The sequence below is a fragment of the Oryx dammah genome, unplaced genomic scaffold (genome assembly GCF_014754425.2).
Source record: "Oryx dammah isolate SB20612 unplaced genomic scaffold, SCBI_Odam_1.1 HiC_scaffold_9, whole genome shotgun sequence".
Lineage (NCBI taxonomy): Eukaryota > Metazoa > Chordata > Mammalia > Artiodactyla > Bovidae > Oryx > Oryx dammah.
Window position 1 is genome coordinate 7,052,271 of NW_024070193.1, and position 24,881 is coordinate 7,077,151.

Below are 24,881 nucleotides of genomic sequence, written 5' to 3' on the forward strand. Positions count from 1 at the left end.
GTGTCTGCGGCCCCTCTCTGTTTCTCCTAACTTGACCCTTGCCTGAATTCAGAAATAGCCTGACAGTGTCTGTCTTAGAGTAGACTGGAGAGGCTTCTCCAGGATTCTGGAAACTACACGTGGAGAAAGTGCTGGGAGTCGTGGCCTTCGTGGGTGCATTTCCCGTGCAGCTGTACCTGCTCAGCCCGTACAGGTAGCACACGGCGACCGTCTCCACCAGGACGATGAGCAGCAGGGACAGCGTGGCAGCATAGTCGTTGAAGATGTCGAACCAGTAGCTGCCGGCCTCCATGGTGAACAGCATGCCGATGGCACAGTTGGCGAGGCACACAAGACCTGGGACCACGACACCCCCTGCTCACCCGCCTGCAGCCGCGCCTGTGCACCCAGCTTCCCCGGGGGGCCAAGGCAGTGGGAGGCTGGTCAGCAGGACTTCCTGACGCTCGTTCATGGAGGGTCTGGCAGAGGACGCCCAACCCAGTGTAGAAGGTAAAACTGGGGGCACTGCTGTCTAAGTGGTCTCACCCGGGCTGTGGGCCTGCTTATGTTGTTTATCCCAGCAACTCAACCTCCGAGCTCGGGGGAGGTGAACTGGGGGGAAGAGAGCTGAGCTGCAGGACTCCCAGTGGAGGACTGACATCTGACCGGAAGAGAGGGGAAGAGGAGAAATAAACATTGACCGAGATCCACAGCGCCTTAGGCATTTGTCCCCTGTCGGCTCCTGAAGGCTATGAGTCAGGTAGCAGGAGTTGAGCCTCTTTTATAGGGTGGGGGGAGCCAAAGCTTAGAGATGTTGGGTAACTTTCCCAATAGCGCGAAAAGAAGCAGTGATGGAATTCAGACATCCTCCCCCCCAAAAAACAAGTATCAGACCCTAACGCTGCCCCCTCACTGTCCACTGCCACCCGCCGTGAGCCCCCCCGCTGTCCCGAGGGGAGAACAGGCTGTGAGCCGACGGGGAGCTGCAGCCACACAGTGCTGGCTCCTGAGAGGAGAGAGGCTAGTGGGCGCTGACGGGAGCAGAGTTTGGTTGGGGCTGGAGGGCCATTGTGGATGTGCTGGAATGGTGTCATCAGAGGCAGGGCTTGGGGGTCCCAGGGTCCTCCAGACACAGTGGGTTGGAGAGGAGCGGATGGATGGTGGAGTGAAGTGGAGAGGCATGCTTGTCCGCCAAGAGCAGAACGGGCAGACACATTGTGTGTGGGCTGTCGATGGCTTTTTTCATAGAAGAGAGAGATGATTATTACTTGCCACAGAGTGTACGGATGTGAGAGGTGGACTGTAAAGCTAGCTGAGTGCCAAAAATTGATGCTTTTGAACTGTGGTATTGGAGACTTTTGAGAGTCCCTTGGACTGCAAGGAGATTGAAGCAGTCCATCCTAAAGGAAATCAGTCCTGAATATTCATCGGAAGGACTGAAGCTGAAACTCCAATACTTTGGCCACCTGATGCGAAGAACTGACTCTTGGAAAAGACCCTGATGCTGGGAAAGATTGAAGGTGGAAGAAGGGGATAACAGGAGTCGATGGTTGGATGGCATCACCGACTCAATGGAGATGAGTTTGAGTAAACTCCGGGAGTTGGTGATGGACAGGGAGGCCTGGTGTGCTGCAGTCCATGGGGTCGCAGAGTCAACTGAACTGAACTGATCCAGAGTGGATTTCACAGACTGAGTGTGAATGACGACAACAGACAGAAAGGGTAAGTACAGTGTGACATAACTGACGTGCAGTGTGAGAGCCGGAGCAACCTCAGATGGCAGCATTCAGAGCAGAGGCGGCTGCTGGGGGGGTGGGGGGGGCGTGCTGCCTGGACAGCAGTGGGAAGGGGCTTTCAGGAGAGAAAGGCTCTGTACCTTGACTCGGTGGTGGGTCACTGAGTGTGCTTAAGAAATGTACAAATTGTCATTGTTATTCTTAGGTCAGCACAGACAAAAGCAGGTTCTCTGAATGCTTGGAGAGCTTGGAGGGCCATGGTGGAGACTCTGGCCTTTGCTGAAGGTTGGGGTGACCACCTGACTTGCCCATGATGTGGAGGGCCAAACGTGGGGTGACTTACGTTCCCAGAGCGCCTGACAGAGCTGTGGCAGGACTCCCGAGAGGATGCGGCAGTGACTCGGAGCAGGTGCGTCCTGAGGACCGCGCCTCTGCTCGGCCCCCCGAGCCCCACTGCCCCGGTGCCTGGCCCACTCACCGGAGATGGCCTCCTTGGGCAGGTAGCTGGAGATGACCTTGCTGTCCGTGAGAGGGGTGAGGATGGCGGCCGTGTTGCCCAGCATGCTCCCAATGCCCAGCAGCAGCAGCATGAAGAAGTACAGCACGGACCACAGCTGCGACACCTCCATGTTCTTAATGGCCTCCGTGTAGACGATGAAAGCCAGGCCAGTGCCTTGGACAGCCTGTGCGAGGCAGGAACACACAGGTACACACCCAGCGAAGTAGGACTCCCTCAATACTCCTGCTGCTAAGGTACTTGGGGCACCTGGAAATCGGCGAGGAGAAGCCACATTCTGAGGTTGGATCTTCCATCTACACAGCAGCACCCGAGCTTGACCCAGGCTAGAGAGAACTGTCACCTGTCAAGACCTCATACCTGACTCTTAACTGCTTCAAACACTGTGCTTTTTCTGCCAGAACTTACATCATTTTCTACTAGTAAAGTATTCACAGCTTGGAATAATTGTTGCTTCCTAATCAGGACTGAGGAGGTGACCTGGGAGTTGAGATGGTGAAGGCACAGCTAAGAAGACACAAAAGCATACAGAAATAGGTGAAGAAGAATCACCACAGGCATATGTAAAGATGGACCCAGTTCCTGTTGAACTCAAACACGACACGGTAAACTACGATACTGCAAGAGATTAAAAACGCATCCTGCTGGAAATCAGGCTTAACTGATCAAGCCTGGGGTATATCCTGGCGCCTGAGGTGCCTGGGATTCCTCGATGGAAAGTCATGAGTCTCCCCCTCCACCCCCATGAGGAAGGCAGGAAGTGACAGCCTTCCAAGGAGGCCACGGCGGACCTGTAGTTCCTAGTATCCCTAGATGGGAACCCAACCACTATTTCCAAACGAGCCTTCCTGCAGGTACAGCAGAGCTCCCACAGCTAGAGGATGGTGTGTCCCAGGGCAGAGTGAGAGAGAAAGTCAGCCTGTCTTCATGGCTCCTGGAGCAGAGGTAGCTTTGCCCTCCTTCTTAGAATTCGCGAACCACATAACACTGGTGCAGGGCTTGGAACTGGTCTAGAGCTTCATGGGGAGAGGAAAATGGGGCCGACCTTGGATGTCTATTCGGGCACTCACGACCTAATTGACATCCCAGAAACAAGGCTTTCTCCCAGACTGGTTGCCCTGGTGAGTGGGGCGGGGGTGAGGTGCTGCCTCCTTGTGGCCGTCTCCACGAACAGCAGCCTGAAACGCTATCCTTGTGGGTACCTAATGTGCACAAGGCTTGAGGGGCTGTGAGTGACCAGGCTCCCAAGAAATTACTGCAGGACGTGAGGGACAAAAACATCAACTAGGGCCAACTGGCGACAAGCCTGCGCCAAAGCATGAGGAAGAGTGAGTGTGTGCTTTCCTTTTTAAAATCCCTGGAAAGATGCCCAGTATCTCCAGTGCTTAGAGAAAGGAAGGTGAGATCTACAACGAAGTATCTCCTGGCACCTGTCATCAAAGAGACGACACAGAGTATCTGATGGGGAGGGTGTGGAGAAAAGTGACTCTGAGGAAGGTGTCTGTGGAAAGCTGAGTGGTTCACAGTATGCAGAGAAGTGACGAGGCCCTTAGGGAGGGAGGGTGCAGCTCCCTAAAGCTCCGGCAGCCCCACTCCTGCTTGCATGTGGGGAGACGAAACCATCGTTCGAAAACACGCACGCACGCGCTCCACTGGCCTTTGCCCATCTACCTGCAGCAGGTAAGGCATGGAAACTACCGGAATCTCCAGCGACAGAAGAAAGGATAAAGAAGATGGGCCTCATAAACAACGGGCTGCTGCTCAGAAAACCGAACAGCACAGGCCTGACGAGAGTCTGGATGGACCCGGACAGGATCTCGTAGCTAGATCAGACAGAGAAAGACCAAGCACATACGATGCCACCTACAGGTGGACACACTAACAGAATGGAACTAACACACCGAGGAGATGGAAACAGCCAGTTTCAGGAAAGAAACTGAGTGTTTCTAACACAGCTAATGTGGAGGGTGGAGAGGGAAAGCAGGAGGTGGGATTCACTGGTACTCGGTGAGGGAGGTATGTGTGTGTGTATATATATATGTGTGTGATGTATGTATGTGTATCTTAAATAGACAGTAAATGAGGGCCTACTGTAGTGCAGGGTAACTGTACTCACTCACAAATGACTGTCTCCCGAAATCCAAAGATAATATGGTCCTTGTATATGTGATACTGAGTCCAGTTACTAATGATCTCAACATGGCACTGTTAATTAATCATACTCTAGGAGATGATAAAATGTGAATTACTTTAGAAATACTTCCTCTTTTCCATTCAGGAATACACAGTCCTAAATGGGGTCATATCCTGGAACCTGAACTGGCCATGACTCAAGAAAAAGTCACGATCTCCCCTAAGTGGGGAGAAAGTGACAGCCTTCCATGGAGGCCACAGCAGACTTAAGTGCCTGGTAAGCCCTGGATGGGGCCCAATCAGATGAGCCTTCCTGTAGGTACAGCAAACCGCCTATGGCTAAAGCATGGTGTATCCCAGGGCAGAGTGAAAAGTCCCCCAGCCTTCATGGCTCCTGGAGCGGAGGTGCTTTGCCTTGCTGCTTAGAGTTCCTGAACTGCATGCCACTGGTGCAGGCCTTGGAGTCGGTCTTGAACTCCCAAGGGGCAAGGAGAAATGAGACCCACCTTGGGTGTCTATTCTGGCACTCTTGACTTGATTGACATCCCAGGAACAAGGCTTTCTCCCAGACTCTCTTACCTGGGAGACCAGAGTGGGGATGAAAGAGTGCTGCCGCCTTGTGGCCGCCTGTATGAACGGCAGCCTGCAGCGCTATGCTTCTGGTTACTTTATATGCACAAGGCTCCAGGGGCTGTGCGTGACCACAGCTCCCAAGAAATCTACTGCAGGAGGTGAGCCCATAAAAAGTCAACTGGGACAAACTGGCAATAAGCCAGGGTCAAAGGATGAAGTAGAGTGAACTTGCGTTATTTTTTTTTTTTTTAAAGGTCCCTGAAAAGATGCCCAGTATCTCCTGGCACCTCTCATCAAAGAGACGACACAGAATATCTGATGGAGAGGATGTGGAGAAAAGTGACTCTGAGGAAGGTGTCTGTGGAAAGCTGAGTGGCTCACAGTATGCAGAGAAGTGACGAGGCCCTTAGGGAGGGAGGGTGCAGCTCCCTAAAGCTCCGGCAGCCCCACTCCTGCTTGCATGTGGGGAGACGAAACCATCGTTCGAAAACACGCACGCACGCGCTCCACTGGCCTTTGCCCATCTACCTGCAGCAGGCAAGGCATGGAAACTTCCGGAATCCCCAGCAACAGAAGAAAGGATAAAGAAGATGGGCCTCATATAAACAACAGACTGCTGCTCAGAAAACCGAACAGCACAGGCCTGACGAGAGTCTGGATGGACCCGGACAGGATACAGTAACTCAGTCAGACAGAAAAAGGCCAAGCACAGATGATACCACATATAGGTGGGCACTCGAAAGCGCTGAACTAACACACCGGGAGATGGAAACAGCCAGTTTCAGGAAAACTGTTCAAAGGGGCAAGATGGGGAGGGTGGAGAGGGAAATTACGAACACGGAGTTCGCAGCTGCACACTGATGCATGTGTTTGTATATATGTTTAACATAGATGATTTAGGAGACCCTGCAGTGGAACAGACAACTCTCTTCACTCTGCAAATAACTATGTCCCAAAGAATCCAAGCAACAGTCATTCCATGTACATTTGAATCTGAGTCCAGTTCCCATTCAACTCAGAACTTGAATTCACTTTAGAAATGCCCCCTCTTTTCCATTCAGGCCTAACTGGTCTGGGCTGGGGTCATATCTTGGAGCCCTGAGGTAGCTTGGATCCCAAGTTTGACAGTGGCTGTTTCTAGGATCAACAACTTTAAAACCTATGTTGAAAGTGAAGTCACTCAGTTATGTTTGACTCTTTGTGACCCTAGCAAGATTGAGGGGAGCTGTGGAACGGGCTGTAGGGAAGGATGAGATTTCAGAGAGATTATTACAAACTTTAGCATTTGAAAATGCAAATCCTGAATGCAAGCGTATACTGGGACCATTAAAGGGACAGGGTGCACCTATAGCTGAATACATCAGAGCCTGTTCGGGAGTAGGAGGAACTGAGCATCAGGCTAACGGCTTTGCTACAACCTTGGCCAAAGCTATGAGACCACGAAAGGGAGGTAACTGCTTCCATTGTGGAAAACCTGGTCATATGAAGAGAGTGTCGGAAATTAAAAGCTGATCAAGGTGCAATTCCTAAAGACAGATCTCTTGCTGGGAAGAATAAGACTCCTCCTGGACCTTGCCGTCGGTGCGGGAAGGGGCTTCATTGGACTATGAATGCAGATCTAAATCAGACAAAATGGGAAACTATCCTGCGGGCCTGAGTCCTTGGGGCCCAGGAACAATACCGGGGACTTCTCCTTGCCCTCCTGCCATCCCACCTGCCCCAACCCTGTTCCCTCCCAGCAACCATTACGAGTCGATGCCCCATTAAAAGGACATCAGATGATGATTTCGGACTTACAGTCTGCTACTTCAGGCAGTGCTGCTGCTGATTTGCCACTAGCTGATAATGTTCTTTTGTCACCAGGGGGAGGCATGTACAAATTAAAAACAAATGTATTTGGACCACTGCCTAAAGGCACTTTTGGCTTGATATTAGGCCATAGCAGCCGGCTTTGAGAAGTCTAACCATAATTCCTGGGGTAATAGACTACTATGTTGGGGAAATTTTGATTATGGTTTCTACTTCTACCACGCTTTCATTGTTAGCCGGGGAGCGTATTGCTCAAATACTTCTCCTACCTTATCACCCCTTTTTGGCTCTTCCTAATAAACGAACAGGAGGATTTGGAAGTACTGGGCGACATATATTTTGGGAAATGTTTATCAAAGATTCTCGCCCTGTTCTCTCCTTGATTATACAAGGAAACAACTTTGAGGGACTAGTAGACACAGGGGCGGATGTTTCAGTCATTTCTTCTCAACCATGGCCCCAAGATGGGAAAAAAGAAAAAAGCCCTCTAATACTGACGGGACTGGGCTCCATTGCAGATGTCTGGAAGAGTACCCATCCCTTGCAATGCCAATTCCATAATGGAAGATCAGTGTTTGCTACCTTTTATATTGTAAATATACCTATTAATATATATGGGGAAGAGATCTCTCTCCTTTGGGGGCTTCTGTAACCATTCCATCGGAAAACTAGTAGCCACTGCTCAAATTCCTCGAGCACTCCCATTAAAATGGTTAATACTCCAAAATGGGTTGAGCAGTGGCCATTACCACAAATGAAGCTCGAGGTGTTAGAACAATTAGTACAAGAACAACTCCAACTTGGTCATATAGAGCCCTCTACCTCCCCCTGGAATTCTGTTTTTATTATAAAAAAGAAATCTGGAAAATGGAGAATGTTAACTGATTTACGAGAAGTTAATAAATGTATTGAACCTATGGGAGCATTACAATTGGGACTCCCCTCTTCAGCTGTTATTCCTCAGAATTGGTCCTTAATGGTGCTAGATCTTAAAGACTGTTGGTTTTTTTTTTTTACCATTCCTCTACAATTGCAAGATAGAGATAAATTTGCTTTTACAGTTCCTGTTCTTAATCATGCTCAGCCTGTTAAGCCTTATCAGTGGACAGTCTTACCACAAGGAATGATAAATAGTCCTACCTTATGCCAAGAATTCGTAGCTCGCTCTTTACAATCCCTGCATCGAGAATACCCCAATTATATTCTATATCATTATATGGATGATCTATTAGCAGCTCCTAGTATTGCTGAATGTGATAAATTATTTTTAAAAGTACAGGAGGCTTTAAGACTATACAATCTGCAAATAGCCCTGGAAAAAATTCAAAAGGACTTCCCTATTTTGTATTTAGGGACAATATTGGAACAACATAGAATAAGGCCCCCAGAGTTACAAATTAGAAGAGACCATCTCAAAACCTTAAATGATTTTCAAAAGTGATTGGGAGATATTAATTGGCTACACCCGGTACTTGGGATTCCTACTTATCAATTACAACATTTGTTTTCTACTTTAGAGGGAGATACAGCTCTGGATAGCCCCCGGACCTTAACCCCATTGGCTTTACAGGAACTTCAATTTGTTGAGCAACGACTAAATGATGGCTTTTTGACTTACTTACATGCGTCTCAACTTATTTCGTTTATAATATTTCATACCACCTATTCTCCATCTGGTGTAATTGCTCAAGAAAAAGGATTAATATAATGGGTTTTCTTACCTAACAGTTTTTCCAAAAAATTGACTACATATATGGATAAATTAGCCTTCCTTATACAGAAAGGTCGCCATCGTATTTTACAATTGTCAGGATGTGAACCACACCAGATTGTTACTCAGTTAACAACTGCTCAAATATCTCGATGTTTACAATTTAATGAAAACTGGCAAATTTCTCTTGCCTCATATCCTGGTTCGTTTTCTAATCATTATCCATCATCTAAATTGATTGATTTTCCCCAGACTAACGCTATGATATCTCAATCCTCAATTTCAGATGTTCCAGTTAAGGGACCCACTATTTTTACAGATGGAAATAAAAATACTGCTGGATATTGGACCCCGGAAAGTTCCAAGGTTCTCCCCCACTCATTTTCTTCTGTACAGCCCGCTGAATTGTGGGCTATCTAGTTTTGCGAGATTTTCCCCAACTTCCTATTAACATCGTTTCAGATTCTCGATATGCTGTTCTCTCTTGCCTACAGCTTCCCCATGTCTCCCTTCCACTGACCCTTAAAACAGCTATTGATAAATTGTTTTACCAAGTACAACAATTGCTCTTGCAGAGTTTAGAGTTAATTTTCTTTACTCACATCCGTGCACATTCTGCCCTTCCTGGACCCTTATCATTCGGAAATGCTACAACTGATGCTTTACTTTATCCTATAGAAGCAGCAAAACAAGAACATCTCTTACAGCATACCAACTCCAAAGGGTTACAAAAATCTCATGCTATTACTCGAAAACAAGCTCAAAATATTGTTCGTTCTTATTCCATATGTGCACCCTTTGCTTTGCCATTTACCCCACCAGGTGTCAACATGAGAGGACAACAAGCAAATCAGATATGGCAAATGGATGTAATTTACATTTCTTCTTTCGGACAACAAAAATGTGCACATCATACTATAGATATGTGCACACATTTTCAGCGGGCCACTGCACTGCATTCTGAAAAGGCTGACGCTGTTACTACTCATTTGTTATCTTGTTTTGCAGTTATGGGATTACCAATTGAATTGAAACCTGATAGTGCACCTGCCTACCAATCCACGAAATTAGCTCACTTTTTATCTCAATACCATATAACTCATACTTTTGGTATTCCTTACAATAGTCAAGCGCAAGCTATCATTGAAAGAGCTAATCGTACCTTGCGTGATTATCTTGAAAAAATAAAAAAGGGGGAACGAGAGATTTATGAAACCTAAAGACATTCTGAATAAAACCTTACTTACCCTAAATTTTTTGAATGTTTGGAGCAAGGGAAATCTATCAGCAGCAGAGTTGTATTTTCAAGGGAAAGAAGAGGATAAGAAGATCTTGAATATGCCTATTTGGTATAAAGAGAAAGGTTGGATCCCAGCATCAATATATTTGGGACAAGGGTATGCTTTCATTTCTGTAAATAATTACAGGTTTTGGACCCCAGCAAGATTGATCAAAATCAACAATGGCTGATCCCTTTGTTCAAAAATTCAAAGAGCTTACTATGCAGGGAAGCTTTACTTTCTGTACAGGGCAAGTAACACCTCCTACGTGGGGTCAAATGAAGAGGTTGACCCAGGAAGCAGAGAAGACGTTAATGAAGGCGGGGCAACCTCTGAATCCTACCAATCTTTTGCTTGCCATGATGGTGGTGGTGACATGTCAGGTAATCAGTGTATTGGCAAGTAATCATACATATTGGGCATATATACCTAACCCCCGTTAGTAGGAGCAGTTTCCTGGGGGGAACCAGAAGAGCATGTGTGTACTAATGAGACTGCCTTCTTTCCCCCGCCAGCTTGCGGGGAAATAGAACAACTATCTCCTCATATAAACAACAATATAATATTAGTAATTTGACCATTGCAGTGGAAGGTATGCCTTTGTGTATAGGAGGACACCCCTTTTGTCTGTCCACCAAGGAACATTCTCATCTTTCCTATAATACATGGGGGGTAAAGTATAATAATCACCATTTTACTACTTTTACTGTGCTTGTTTCCACCAGGGGATTTAATACCTCGACAGAACCGATAGACATTCATAATGGAAAACACATGTCGCTATGTCCTGTTAACTCTTTTGTTCCTTCTCTAGAATCTTTGGAGTGGGAACATTGCTGAGGTCATCGACCCTTTAAAGTCATGAATTATTCCGGGGCGATCATTGTAGATTGGAGTCCAGATCATGGGCAATTCTTAGAAAAATGGTCAAATAAATCTCTTAGGTGGCATCGTGCAAATAGCACTTTGATGGGCAATGGTAATGAAACAGTTAAATGGCAGCAATTTGCACTTGTCCCTCCTCAGTTACAATTGCAAGGATATCAGCACATTCAAGGAGCTATTTGGAAACTATGGGCAGTTTCTGGTAATCTCACTATCTGGTCAGGAAACTATACTTTGGACAGTGGTGACTCTTGGGGTCCATTCCATGTTAATTTCCATGTTAATAAATCTTATTCCACAATGGCATGTGTAAAATATCCTTTCGCATTGTTATATGGGAATCGGACCTGGAGTGATACTGTGAGGTCTGTGTCCTGTGACTATTGTAATCTAGCTTAATGTGTAAATCAGTCTTGCTGGGAAGGATTTGAAAGACGAGCCTATAACTCCAATTTCTTGTTAGTAATTGTTAAGGCTCAGACAGAAGTATGGTTACCTATAAATCTGACTCGGCTGTGGTCAGATTCTTTTGCTGTTTCTCATCTAGTAACCGCTGTACAGACTTTGCTACACCAATCTCGACGTATGCTTGGTGTGGTCATTGCTTCAATTCTAGCAGTCGCATCAGTAACTGCAACAGCGGCGGTGGCAGGCCTTGCGTTACACCAAGGAATTCAAACAGCTGATTTTGTTCGGGACTGGCATAAAGACTCTCATTTGTTATGGCAACAACAGCAAGATTTGGATGCACAACTTGCTACCGACGTGCTCAATCTTCAACACACCATTTCCTGGCTTGGAGATCAATTAGCTGTTTTACCTACACGAAATGTGTTGAAATGTGACTGGAATTCTTCTCAGTTTTGTATAATACCTGTACCATTTAACATGAGTGAAGGATGGGATAAAGTAAAACGATCCTTGACTGGGCATCAAAATCTCACTATGGAGATTATGGACCTGGAACGACAAATTTTGTCTACTTCTAGCAGGACTTTACCTGACATTACGGGGTCTGATTTGCTGAAAAGTCCTCAAGAGGGAATGAATAACTTAAATCCATTAGGGCATGTATCCTCACTAATTGGGACTACCTTTGGGAACACTGTGTTTATATTACTTTTATGCTTTTCTAGTCTTCCGGCGATGGCGGAAAGGGAAACAACTAAAGCGTGAAGCAGAGAAGATCCAGACCATGCTACAATTTATAAAAGCAAATAAAGGGGGAGATGAAGGGTTAATGCAGCCACAATAGGGCAGCGGAGATGCGCCTGCAAATGGGACTCTCTGCTCGGGCTGAACGTGCTTGCAAACGAGGCGTTCTGCCAAGGAGTCTGGACACAGCCTTGAGTTTAATGCTCCCTTGCAAACGAGGGAACATTCCCTTCTTGTGATAAGGAGAAAGAAAGGGCTCTGGACAGACTCTGCAGTAGACAGGGATTTCACTCCCCTTGCTGTACGATAACATGTATGCACCTGCGCTGTACTGAAAAGGCTTATTCATACAGTCTGGAATTCTGCCTAGGGGGCTTTATAAAAGTAAACCGCAATTAGTTTTGTGCAGTTTTTTCCTCTGGCTGGAGTGGTGTATTGTCTGTCTCTTGTGTGTCTCGTGTGTTTTGTCTTTGTGTCATTTCGCTCGCAACACGATACTGTGAACTGACCATATTCCAGGAGAAGATAAAAATTCAGTGTAAAACGCCTCTGTTTCACTCAGGCCTAATTGATTCTGGTTGGGCTCATCTCCTGGAGTGCAGAGGTGGCTTGGATCCCTGTTTTGACAGTCATGAGCCCCAATGACCAGGGGAGAATGGGACAGCCAGCATACAAGCCACCTTGGACCTGTAGTACCTGGTCTCCTGTGGATGGGACCCTGATCTGTAAATACAGTCGAGCCATTCTGCAGGTAAACCATGAGCCATCCTACAGGTAAACCAAGTCTCACACAGCTAAAGGGTGGTGGACTCCCTGGGCAAGGAGAGCAAGCCCCCGTCTTCAAGGCTTCTGGTGAATAGGTACCTCCAGCCTCCTTCCTTACAGTCCCTCAGTTGCATACCACCGGCGCAGGTGTTGGGATCTGTCTAGAAGTTCATGGAGCAAGGAGAAATGACAAGCCCTTGGGTGTCTGTTAGGGCACTTTCCACCTGATTGACAGGCAAGAAACAGGACGTTCTCCAGACTCTGGTTACCTAGGTTAAGCTGACGCAGAAGTGCTGCCGCCTTGTGGCCGTTTCTAGGAGCAACACCCTTAAACCCTGTGCTTCTCGGTACTTAACATGCAAAAAGGCTTCAGGGGCTGTGAAACACCATAGCTCTCAAGAAATTGCATGAGGTAATCGAAGACAAATTCAAAAATGGGACAACCTGCAACAAACCAAGTTCAAAGGGGGAAAGTTCACTCAACCTGTGTTTTTCTTTTTAAAACCCCTGGGTGGTGGGGGAGGGATCCTTAGTGCTTAGAGAAATGCAAATGAAATCTACAAGGAGGCATCTCCTGGCACCAGTCATTAGAGAGACTACACAGAGTATATGATGGAGGGGCCCGGAGAGAAGGGACCCTGTGCAATGTATACGTGGAAAGGGAGATATCTCACAGCCAGGATGGAGAGAAGCAGAGAAGGTTCTCAGGAAAAGAGGTGCAGCTCCCCGAGGATCCGGCAGTGCCCCCACTCCTGCTAGTCTGACCAAAGAGAAAACCATTGACAACAGCCACAGCCAGAGTCCCCTGGCCTTTTCCCATCTACCTGCAACAGGCAGGTGAACTCATCTGTCCACCTTCAGAATACACACAAAAGACGACAGGCAGCATCCACATGACGGACGGTTGGGTCAAAGAATGAGATCTCTACCTACAGCAACGTGGATGGGGCCAGAGGTGACCATACTCGTCAAGTTTGTATTATATGACACCATTTGTAGTTGTAACTTTAAAATGGATATTGGGAGGGGGGTCTTAACATGGCGGAGGAATAGGACAGGGAGACCGCTTTCTCCCCCACAAATTCATCGAAAGAACATTGGAACGCTAAGCAAATTCCACAAAACAACTTCGGAACGCTGGCAGAGGACATCAGGCACCCAGAAAGGCAGCCCATTGTCTTCGAAAGGAGGTAGGACAAAATAGATAAAAAGACAAAAGAGGTAGGCATGGAGATCTGTCCTTCAGAACAAAATATAAAAGATAAAAAGAGAGACAAAAGAGGTACAGGACGGAGATCCTTCCCGGGAAGGGAGTCTTAAAAGAGGAGTTTCCAAACACCAGCAAACGCTCTCACTGGCAGGTCTGTGGGGAATCTTGGAATCTCAGAGGGCAACATAACCGGGGGGAAAAATAAATAATTAAACCCCACAGATTATGTGCCTACTCACAGCTGCCACCAGCAAGCGGGGGCTGAACAGGGAGGGTGGGCTGCATTGCTTAGGGTAAGGACCAGGCACGAATGCCCTGAGGGAACTAACCTGAGATAGCAACCCAAACTGTGAGATAGCCAGAAAGAGAGAAAGAACTATCCCGCGAAAAGCCCTAACCTGAGGCACTGCCAGGACCGCTCACAGCACAAAGGACTGAGCGAATACCAGAGGAAAGCTAGCCGGCTGCAGACCGGCCCATCCTCCGCGGGAGACAAGCAGAGGGTGGGGGAGCATCCAGAGCTGGAAAGGGGCAATCGGCCCCAGAGAGGCATCCTCTACCAAACTGCAAGCAGGCTCTGCTGCTAACCGAGAGTTCTTGGGATTCTGGACAGTTGATCTCCGCCTGTAGGGTCGCAGCCAGAGATCAGCTCCCCGGAAGAGACACACGCCACACCTGAGAAGGCGCACCCGTTGTACACCCAGAAAACCGAGTGGCTGGGACAGGGGAGGCGATAAGACGCACCCCCCACCTGGGGGCGACTGTGCTCACCAAGCACCGGGTCACCTGAGCTGCTCGGACCTGGAAAGTGCACGCAGCCCAGGGCCCACCTCAGATAGTTCCCAGCAGAACAACCTAGAGCCTGAGCAGCTTAGACCATGAAAGCACCCACGCCGTGAGCGGGGCAAACCCAGAGCGGCTGAAACAGTGCACGCACTCACACCAGTGATATTTGTTTGCAGTGTTCCTCTCTCCCCACAGCACGACTGAACAAGCGAGCCTAAATAAGTGACCACCTTCTCCCCCTTGTGTCAGGGCAGAAATTAAACACTGAAGAGACCAGCAAACAGGAGAAGCTAAAATAAACAGAGGGAACCACTTTGGAAGGGGCAGGTGCAACAGATTAAAACCCTGTAGTTAGCACCGACTACACTGGAAGGGGCCTATAGATCTTGAGAAGTATAAGCCGGATCAAGGAACTATCTGAAAGTGAACTGACCCCACACTGTCCGCAACAGCTCCAGAGAAATTCTTAAATTAAATAAATTTTTTAAAATTTTCAGTCCTCTATTACTCCTTTAATTTTCATTTTTATAATCTATTACCTTGCAAAAAAAAGACCCTATTTTTAAAGCAAACTTCATATATATTTTTTATAATTTTTGTGACTTTTTTTTTAATATTATATTTTTGAGTCTAACCTCTAGATTTTTAATCTTTGCTTTTTGGTATTTGTTACCAATTTTGACCTTTAAGAACCCAATCTTCAGTACCCATTTTTACTTGTGAGTGTGATTACTGGCTTGATTGCTCTCTCCCTCTTTTGACTCTCCTTTTTCTCCACCAGGTTGCCTCTATCTCCTCCCTCCCTCTTCTCTTCTCTACCCAACTCTGTGAAGCTCTTTGTGTGTTCCGGGCTGTGGAGAACACTTAGGGAATTGATTACTGGCTAGCTTGCTCTCTCCCCTTCTGATTCCACCTGTTCTCCTCTTGGTCACCTCTATCTCCCTCCTCCCTCTTCTCTTCTCCCTGTAACTCTGTGAACCTCTCCAGATGTGCCTCACTGTGGAGAAACTTTTTATCATTAACCTAGATGTTTTATCATCGGTGCTGTATAGATGGAGAAATCTTGAGGCTACTGTAAGAATAAGACTGAAATCCAGAGGCAGGAGGCTTAAGTCCAAATCCTGAGAACACCAGAGAACTCCTGACTCCAGGGAACATTAATCAATAAGAGCTCATCCAAAAGCCTCCATACCTACACTGAAACCAAGCACCATTCAAGAGCCAACAAGTTCCAGAGTAAGACATACCATGCAAATTCTCCAGCAACACAGGAACGTAGCCCCGAGCTTCAATATACAGGCTGCCCAAAGTAACACCAAACCCACTGACATCTCAAAACTCACTACTGGACACTTCATTGCACTCCAGAGAGAAGAAACCCAGCTCCACCCACCAGAACACCGACACAAGCTTCCCTAACCGGGAAACCTTGACAAGCCACCCATACAACCCCACCCACAGCAAGGAATCTCCACAATAAAGAGGAACTACAAACTGCCAGAATACGGAAAGGCCACCCCAAACACAGCAATCTAAACAAGATGAAAAGGCAGAGAAATACTCAGCAGGTAAAGGAACAGGATAAATGCCCACCAAACCAAACCAAAGAGGAAGAGATAGGGAACCTACCTGATAAAGAATTCAGAATAATGATAGTGAAAGTGATCCAAAGTCTTGAAAACAAAATGGAGTTACAGATAAACAGCTGGAGACAAGGATTGAGAAGGTGCAAGAAAGGTTTAACAAGGACCTAGAAGAAATAAAGAGAGTCAATATATAATGAATAATGCAATAAATGAGATAAAAAACACTCTAGAGGGAACCAACAGTAGAATAACAGAGACAGAAGATAGGATAAGTGAGGAAGAAGATAGAATGGTAGAAATAAGTGAAGCAGAGAGGAAAAAAGAATTAAAAGAATTGAGGACAACCTCAGAGACCTCTGGGACGATGTTAAATGCCCCAACATTCGAATCATAGGAGTCCCAGAAGAAGAAGACAAAAAGAAAGACCATGAGAAAATACTTGAGGAGATAGTGGTTGAAAACTTCCCTAAAATGGGGAAGGAAACAGTCACCCAAGTCCAAGAAACCCAGAGAGTCCCAAACAGGATAAACCCAAGATGAAACACCCAAGACACGTATTAATCAAATCAACAAAGATCAAACACAAAGAACAAATATTAAAAGCAGCAAGGGAAAAACAGCAGCACAAGGGGAATCCCATAAGGATAACAGCTGGTCTTTCAATAGAAACTCTTCAGGCCAGGAGGGAATGGCAGGACATACTTAAAGTGATGAAAGAAAATAACCTACAGCCCAGATTACTGTACCCAGCAAGGAGCTCATTCAAATATGAAGGAGAAGCCAAAAGCTTCACAGACAAGCAAAAGCTGAGAGAATTCAGCACCACCAAACTAGCTCTCCAACAAATGCTAAAGGATCTTCTCTAGACAGGAAACACAGAAAGGGTGTATAAACTCGAACCCAAAACAACAAAGTAAATGGCAATGGGATCATACTTATCAATAATTACCTTAAATGTAAATGGGTTGAATGCCCCAACCAAAAGACAAAGACTGGCTGAATGGACAGGAAAACAAGACCCCTATATATGTTGTACAAGAGACCCACCTCAAAACAAGGGACACATACAGACTGAAAGTGAAGGGCTGGGAAAAGATATTCCACACAAATGGAGACCAAAAGAAAGCAGGAGTAGCAATACTCATGTCAAACAAAATAGACTTTAAAATTAAGGCTGTGAAAAGAGACAAAGAAGGACACTACATAATGATCAAAGGATCAATCCAAGAAGATACAACAATTATATATGCACCCAACATAGGAGCACTGCAACAGGTAAGATAAATGCTAACAAGTATGAAAGGGGAAATTAACAATAACACAATAATAGTGGGAGACTTTAATACCCCTCTCACACCTATGGATAGATCAACTAAAAAGAAAATTAACAAGGAAAGACAAACTTTAAATGATACAATAGACCAGTTAGACCTAATTGATATCTATAAGACATTTCACCCCAAAACAATGAATTTCACCTTTTTCTCAAGCGCACATGGAACCTTCTCCAGGATAGATCACATCCTGGGCCATAAACCCAGCCTTGGTAAATTCAAAAAAATTGAAATCATTCCAAGCATCTTTTCTGACCACAATGCAGTAAGATTAGATGTCAATTACAGGAGAAAAACTATTAAAAATTCCAACATATGGAGGCTGAACAACACACTGCTGAATAACCAACAAATCACAGAAGAAATAAAAAAGAAATCAAAATATGCATAGAAACAAAAGAAAATGAAAACAAAACAACCCACAACCTGTGGGACACTGTAAAAGCAGTGCTAAGGGGAAAGTTCATAGCAATACAAGCATACCTCAAGAAACAAAAAAAAAAAAAGTCAAATAAATAACCTAACTCTACACCTAAAGCAACTAGAAAAGGAAGAAATGAAGAACCCCAGGGTTAGTAGAAGGAAAGAAATCTTAAAAATTAGGGCAGAAATAAATGCAAAAGAAACAAAAAAGAACATGGCAAAAATCAACAAAGCCAAAAGCTGGTTCTTTGAAAGGATAAATAAAATTGACAAACCATTAGCCAGACTCATCAAGAAACAAAGGGAGAAAAATCAAATCAATAAAATTAGAAATGAAAATGGACAGATCACAACAGACAACACAGAAATACAAAGGATCATAAGAGACTACTATCAGCAATTATATGCCAATAAAATGGACAACGTGGAAGAAATGGACAAATTCTTAGAAAAGTACAACTTTTTAAAAATGAACCAGGAAGAAATAGAAAATCTTAACAGACCCATCACAAGCACAGAAATAGAAACTGTAACCAGAAATATTCTAGCAAACAAAAGCCCAGGTCCAGATGGCTTCACAGCTGAATTCTACCAAAAATTTAGAGAAGAGCTAACACCTATCCCACTCAAACTCTTCCAGAAAATTGCAGGGGAAGGTAAACTTCCAAACTCATTCTATAAGGCCACCATCACCCTAATACCAAAACCTGACAAAGATGCCACAAAAAAAGACAACTACAGCCCAATATCACTGATGAACATAGATGCAAAAATCCTTAACAAAATTCTAGCAATCAAAATCCAACAACACATTAAAAAGATCATACACCATGACCAAATGCACTTTATCCCAGGGATGCAAGGATTCTTCAATATCCACAAATCAATCAATGTAATATGCCACATTAACAAATTGAAAAATAAAAGCCATATGATCTCAATAGATGCAGAGAAAGCCTTTGACAAAATTCAACATCCATTTATGATAAAAAAAAACTCTCCAGAAAGCAGGAATAGAAGGAACATACCTCATCATAAAAGCTATATATGACAAACCCACAGCAAACATTATCCTCAATGGTGAAAAATTGAAAGCATTTCCCTTAAAGTCAGGAACAAGACAAGGGTGCCCACTTTCACCACTACTATTCAACATATTTTTGGAAGTTTTGGCCACAGCAGTCAGAGCAGAAAAAGAAATAAAAGGAATCCAAATTGGAAAAGAAGAAGTAAAACTCTCACTGTTTGCAGATGACATGATCCTCTACATAGAAAACCATAGAGACTCCACCAGAAAATTAATAGAGCTAATCAATGAATATAGTAAAGTTGCAGGATATAAAATCAACACACATAAATCCCTTGCATCCTATACACTAACAATGAGAAAATAGAGAAATTAAGGAAACAATTCCATTCACCATTGCAATGAAAAGAATAAAGTACTTAGGAATATATCTACCCAAAGAAACTAAAGACCTATATATAGAAAACTATAAAACACTGGTGAAAGAAATCAAAGAAGACACTAATAGATGGAGAAATATACCATGTTCATGGATCGGAATTATCAATACAGTGAAAATGAGTATACTACCCAAAGCAATCTATAGATTCAATGCAATCCCTATCAAGCTACCAACGGTATTTTTCACAGAGCTAGAACAAATAATTTCACAATTTGTATGGAAATACAAAAAAACCTCGAATAGCCAAAGCAATCTTGAGAAAGAAGAATGGAACTGGAGGAATCAACCTGCCTGACTTCAGGCTCTTCTACAAAGCCACAGTCATCAAGATAGTATGGTACTGGCACAAAGACAAAAATATAGATCAAAGGAACAAAGTGGAAAATTCAGAGATAAATCCACACACCTATGGACACCTTATCTTTGACAAAGGAGGCAAGAATATACAGTGGAGAAAAGACAATCTCTTTAACAAGTGGTGCTGGGAAAACTGGTCAACCACGTGTAAAAGAATGAGACTAGAACACTTTCTGGCTCTACATTAGTGATCACATCAGCATGATTATCTGGGTCATGAAGATCTTTTCTGTACAGTTCTTCCGTGTATTCTTGCCACCTCTTCTTAATATCTTCTGCTTCTGCTTGTTAGGTCCAGACCATTTCTGTCCTTTATCGAGACCATCTTTGCATGAAATGTTCCCTTGGTATCTCTAATTTTCTTTAAGAGATCTCTAGTCTTGCCCATTCTGTTCTTTTCCTCTGTTTCTTTGCATTGATCGCTGAAGAAGGCTTTCTTATCTCTTCTTGCTATTCTTTGGAACTCTGCATTCAGATGCTTATATCTTTCCTTTTCGCCTCTCTTCTTTTCACAGCTATTTGTAAGGCCTCCTCAGACAGCCATTTTGCTTTTTTGCATTTCTTTTCCATGGGGATGGTATTGATCCCTGTCTCCTGTACAGTGTCACGAACCTCATTCCATAGTTCATCAGGCACTCTTATCTATCAGATCTAGTGCCTTAAATCTATTTCTCACTTCCACTGTATAATCATAAGGGATTTGATTTAGGTCATACCTGAATGATCTAATGGTTTTCCCTGTTTTCTTCAATTTCAGTCTGAATTTGGTAATAAGGAGTTCATGATCTGAGCCACAGTCAGCTCCCGGTCTTGTTTTTGTTGACTGTATAGAGCTTCTCCATCTTTGGCTGCAAAGAATATAATCAATCTGATTTGGGTGTTGACCATTTGGTGATGTCCATGTGTAGAGTCTTCTCTTGTGTTGTTGGAAGAGGGTGTTTGCTATGACCAGTGCATTTTCTTGGCAAAACTCTATTAGTCTTTGCCCTGCTTCATTCCACATTCCAAGGCCAAATTTGCCTGTTACTCCAGGTGTTTCCTGACTTCCTACTTTTGCATTCCAGTCCCCTATAATGAAAAGGACATCTTTTTTGGGTGTTCATTCTAAAAGGTCTTGTAGGTCTTCATAAAACCGTTCAACTTCAGTTTCTTCAGTGTTACTGGTTGGGGCATAGACTTGGATCACTGTGATATTGAATGGTTTGCCTTGGAGACGAACAGAGATCATTCTGTCGTTTTTGAGATTGCATCCAAGTACTGCATTTCGGACTCTTTTGTTGACCATGATGGCTACTCCATTTCTTCTGAGGGATTCCTGCCTGCAGTAGTAGATGTAATGGTCATCTGAGTTAAATTCACCCATTCCAGTCCATTTTAGTTCGCTGATTCCTAGAATGTCGACGCTCACCCTTGTCATCTCTTGTTTGACCATTTCCAATTTGCCTTGATTCGTGGACCTGACATTCCAGGTTCCTATGCAATATTGCTCTTTACAGCATCAGATCTTGCTTCTATCACCAGTCACATCCACAAGTGGGTATTGTTTTTGCTTTGGCTCCATCCTTTCATTCTTTCTGGAGTTATTTCTCCACTGATCTCCAGTAGCCAGACATCTTGGAATGTGAAGTCAAGTGGGCCTTGGAAAGCATCACTACAAACAAAGCTAGTGGAGGTGATGGAATTCCAGTGGAGCTGTTTCAAATCCTGAAAGATGATGCTGTGAAAGTGCTGCACTCAATATGCCAGCAAATTTGGAAAACTCAGCAGTGGCCACAGGACTGGAAAAGGTCAGTTTTCATTCCAATCCCAAAGAAAGGTAATGCAAAAGATAGCTCAAACTACCGCACAATTGCACGCATCTCACATGCTGGTAAAGTAATGCTCAAAATTCTCCAAGCCAGACTTCAGCAATACGTGAACCGTGAACTCCCTGATGTTCAAGCTGGCTTTAAAAAAGGCAGAGGAACCAGAGATCAAATTGCCGACATCCGCTGGATCATGGAAAAAGCAAGAGAGCTCCAGAAAAACATCTATTTCTGCTTTATTGACTATGCAAAAGCCTTTGACTGTGTGGATCACAATAAACTGTGGAAAATCCTGAAAGAGATGGGAATACCAGACCACCTGACCTGCCTCTTGAGAAATCTGTATGCAGGTCAGGAAGCAACAGTTAGAACTGGACATGGAACAACAGACTGGTTCCAAATAGGAAAAGGAGTACGTCAAGGCTGTATATTGTCACCCTGCTTATTTAACTTCTATGCAGAGTACATCATGAGAAACGCTGGCCTGGAAGAAACACAAGCTGGAATCAAGATTGCCGGGAGAAATATGAATAACCTCAGATATGCAGATGACACCACCCTTATGGCAGAGAATGAAGAGGAGCTAAAAACCCTCTTGATGAAAGTGAAGGAGGAGAGTGAAAAAGTTGGCTTAAAGCTCAACATTCAGAAAATGAAGATCATGGCATCTGGTCCCATCACTTCATGGGAAATAGATGGGGAAACAGTGGAAACAGTGTCAGACTTTATTTTTGGGGGCTCCAAAATCACTGCAGATGGTGACTGCAGCCATGAAATTAAAAGACGCTTACTCCTTGGAAGAAAAGTTATGACCAACCTAGATAGTATATTTAAGAGCAGAGACATTACTTTGCCAACTAAGGTCTGTCTAGTCAAGGCTATGGTTTTTCCTGTGGTCATGTATGGATATGAGAGTTGGACTGTGAAGAAGGCTGAGCACTGAAGAATTGATGCTTTTGAACTGTGGTGTTGGAGAAGACTCTTGAGAGTCCCTTGGACTGCAAGGAGATCCAACCAGTCCATTCTGAAGGAGATCAACCCTGGCATTTCTTTGGAAGGAATGATGCTGAAGCTGAAGCTCCAGTACTTTGGCCACCTCATGAGAAGAGCTGACTCATTGGAAAAGACTCTGATGCTGGGAGGGATTAGGGGCAGGAGGAGAAGGGGACGACCGAGGATGAGATGGCTGGATGGCATCATGGACTTGATGGATGTGAGTCTAAGTGCTGCAATTCATGGGGTCGCAAAGAGTCAGACACGACTGAGCGACTGAACTGACTGAACTGAGAACACTTTCTAACACCACGCACAAAAATAAACTCAAAATGGATCAGGAAAAGAATCTGAAAAACAATAGATATACTTTTATGTATTACTGTTTGAAGTTGATGGATACCCAAAACAAACAGAATAGCATAAATCAACTCTACTCATTATAAAATAAAATTATATTAATAATAATTTACAAAATAATATGACTAAAAGGAAGTTTTCTATGAAAGAAGAAAGCCACAAACATTGAGAATATTCTTGTGATTACCTGAGCGGGGGGATGCTGAGGAAGGTTGAATTGGGAGTTAGGACCTGGAGATGAAAACTTACATACACATACACACACATCTATCGATGTATTAGATAAATAAGGTAATACTTATAGCACAAGGAACTGTATTCAATAATCTATAATAACCCTTAATGCAAAAGTATATGAAAAAAATTTATGTGTAACTGAATCACTGTGATGTTTATAAGAAAATAACAGATCTGAAATCAAGCAGAGTTCAATTTTTTTAAAACATTTTTAAAAATAGAGGTCCCAGCATAGCAATTTAATTCTTTAAAATGTATATAAGAGTGATTTTTGTAGCAGAAGTGTTTTGAAAAACCCAAATAAATCAGTAGGGAAGTTCATAGAGAATTCTCTGGAGGTCCAGCTGGGGACTCCAGGCTTCCAGTGCTGGTGGCTCAGGTTCAATCAAGTGTGGGATATTTATGATAGAACAAAATGTCACTCTTACAGTCAATGAATGGAAGTCCATATGTATCCCCATAGAGCAATCTCAAATAAAATGCTGAATGAGAAAGATCTCTCTTAGGACCACTTATTTCCACTTAAAAACTGCCAAGAAAAACAACATTACTCATGATATATATGGGTAATAAAGTCGTCAAAATGAAGGTTCTGGGCTTGGGAGAGTAACAAAGAGAATTCTACCTTTGTCCCTAAAATGTTCTTTCCTTTTACATAAAAAAGAAAATCTGAGCCCCAAATTGACAAAATGTTTAAATTTTTCATTCTGAGAGGTTTACAGGTGGGTATTTAATTACTCTTCATCCTTTCTTCTATTTTTAAATTTTAAAAAGAGCCAAGTTAAAGAAACAAAGGACACAGGGGTCCCAAAGGGACTGTGTAGTGACTGGGATGCCCGTGCAGCACCCGGGGGAATGGTGGGCAGGGCGCTCGTCCTCTAAGAGGTGCAGGAAAGAAAATTCAGAGTTTTCCTTGATATTCACGGGGGGTGTGTACCCCTCAATTTGCCCTTTCTCATGGGCAGGGCTAAAGGCCCCTGTGAAGCGTGTGGGTGAAGCAAGTCAAGATTTTGCCAGCAGCTTACCGTCTCCAGCTCCGACTCCAAGCTGCAGTTTTTAATCTGTGGGAACACCTCGCTGTACTTGCTGGGGTAGGCAGACGCCAGGTAATCTCTCACTTGCTCCAGGTTGTTGGCTGTCAAAAAGCCATCTTCAAGGTCGAAAGAATTGGTCAGCAGCAGAATCACCCTGCAGAGCACAGCAGCTGATCACAAAGGTCACTGTTGCCAAACCCCCTCCCACTTAGGGAATGTGCTGACTGGTGAGCTTTTAAAGGACAGGGTGATTGTAAATGATTCTGAAGGAGCCTCAGACAGAAACAGTGATAATCAAAGGAACCAGACCCACACTGCTGGGTGGGCTGTTTTACCCTCTGACCCAGCGTTGTCAGAGAACCTCCAGCGATGAAGGGCAAGTTCCACATCACTGCTCTCCAATCTCATACCCACTTGCTACGTGTGGCCACTGAGTACTCGAATCAGGCTAGAGCCACTGAGAGGCTGATTTCAACTACCTTATACCGAGATGGAGACCAATCTTAAATCAAGAATGGATGCTTTTGAACTGTGGTGCTGGAGAAGGTTCTTGAGAGTGCCTTGGACAGCAAAAGATTAAACCAGTCAATCCTAAAAGGACATCGACCCCGAATATTCATTGGAAGGACTGATGCTGAAGCTCCAATACTCTGGCCACCTGATGCGAAGAGCTGACTCGCCGGAAAAGACCCTGATGCTGGGCAAGATTGAAGGCAGGAAAAGGGGGTGACAGAGGATGAGATG

General features: G+C 44.4%; 1 protein-coding gene and 1 long non-coding RNA gene across 3 annotated transcripts in view; one reads left to right on the plus strand and one right to left on the minus strand.

The window, feature by feature from the left end:
* The window catches only part of SLC6A20 (solute carrier family 6 member 20), a 55,860-nt gene that overhangs the window by 6,510 nt on the left and 24,469 nt on the right, over positions 1–24,881 (minus strand). For both annotated transcript variants that reach the window (XM_040246788.1, XM_040246787.1), the window contains exons 7-9: positions 24,129–24,291; positions 2,194–2,398; positions 177–336 (exon numbers count right to left, since the gene is read on the minus strand). In XM_040246788.1, coding sequence (XP_040102722.1) covers positions 177–336; positions 2,194–2,398; positions 24,129–24,291 — 528 coding nt within the window. The remainder of the gene's footprint in view (positions 1–176; positions 337–2,193; positions 2,399–24,128; positions 24,292–24,881) is intronic.
* LOC120868150 lies at positions 9,859–12,182 on the plus strand. Its single transcript, XR_005722156.1, has 2 exons — positions 9,859–10,121; positions 11,760–12,182. It is a non-coding gene; the product is annotated as an uncharacterized LOC120868150 (long non-coding RNA).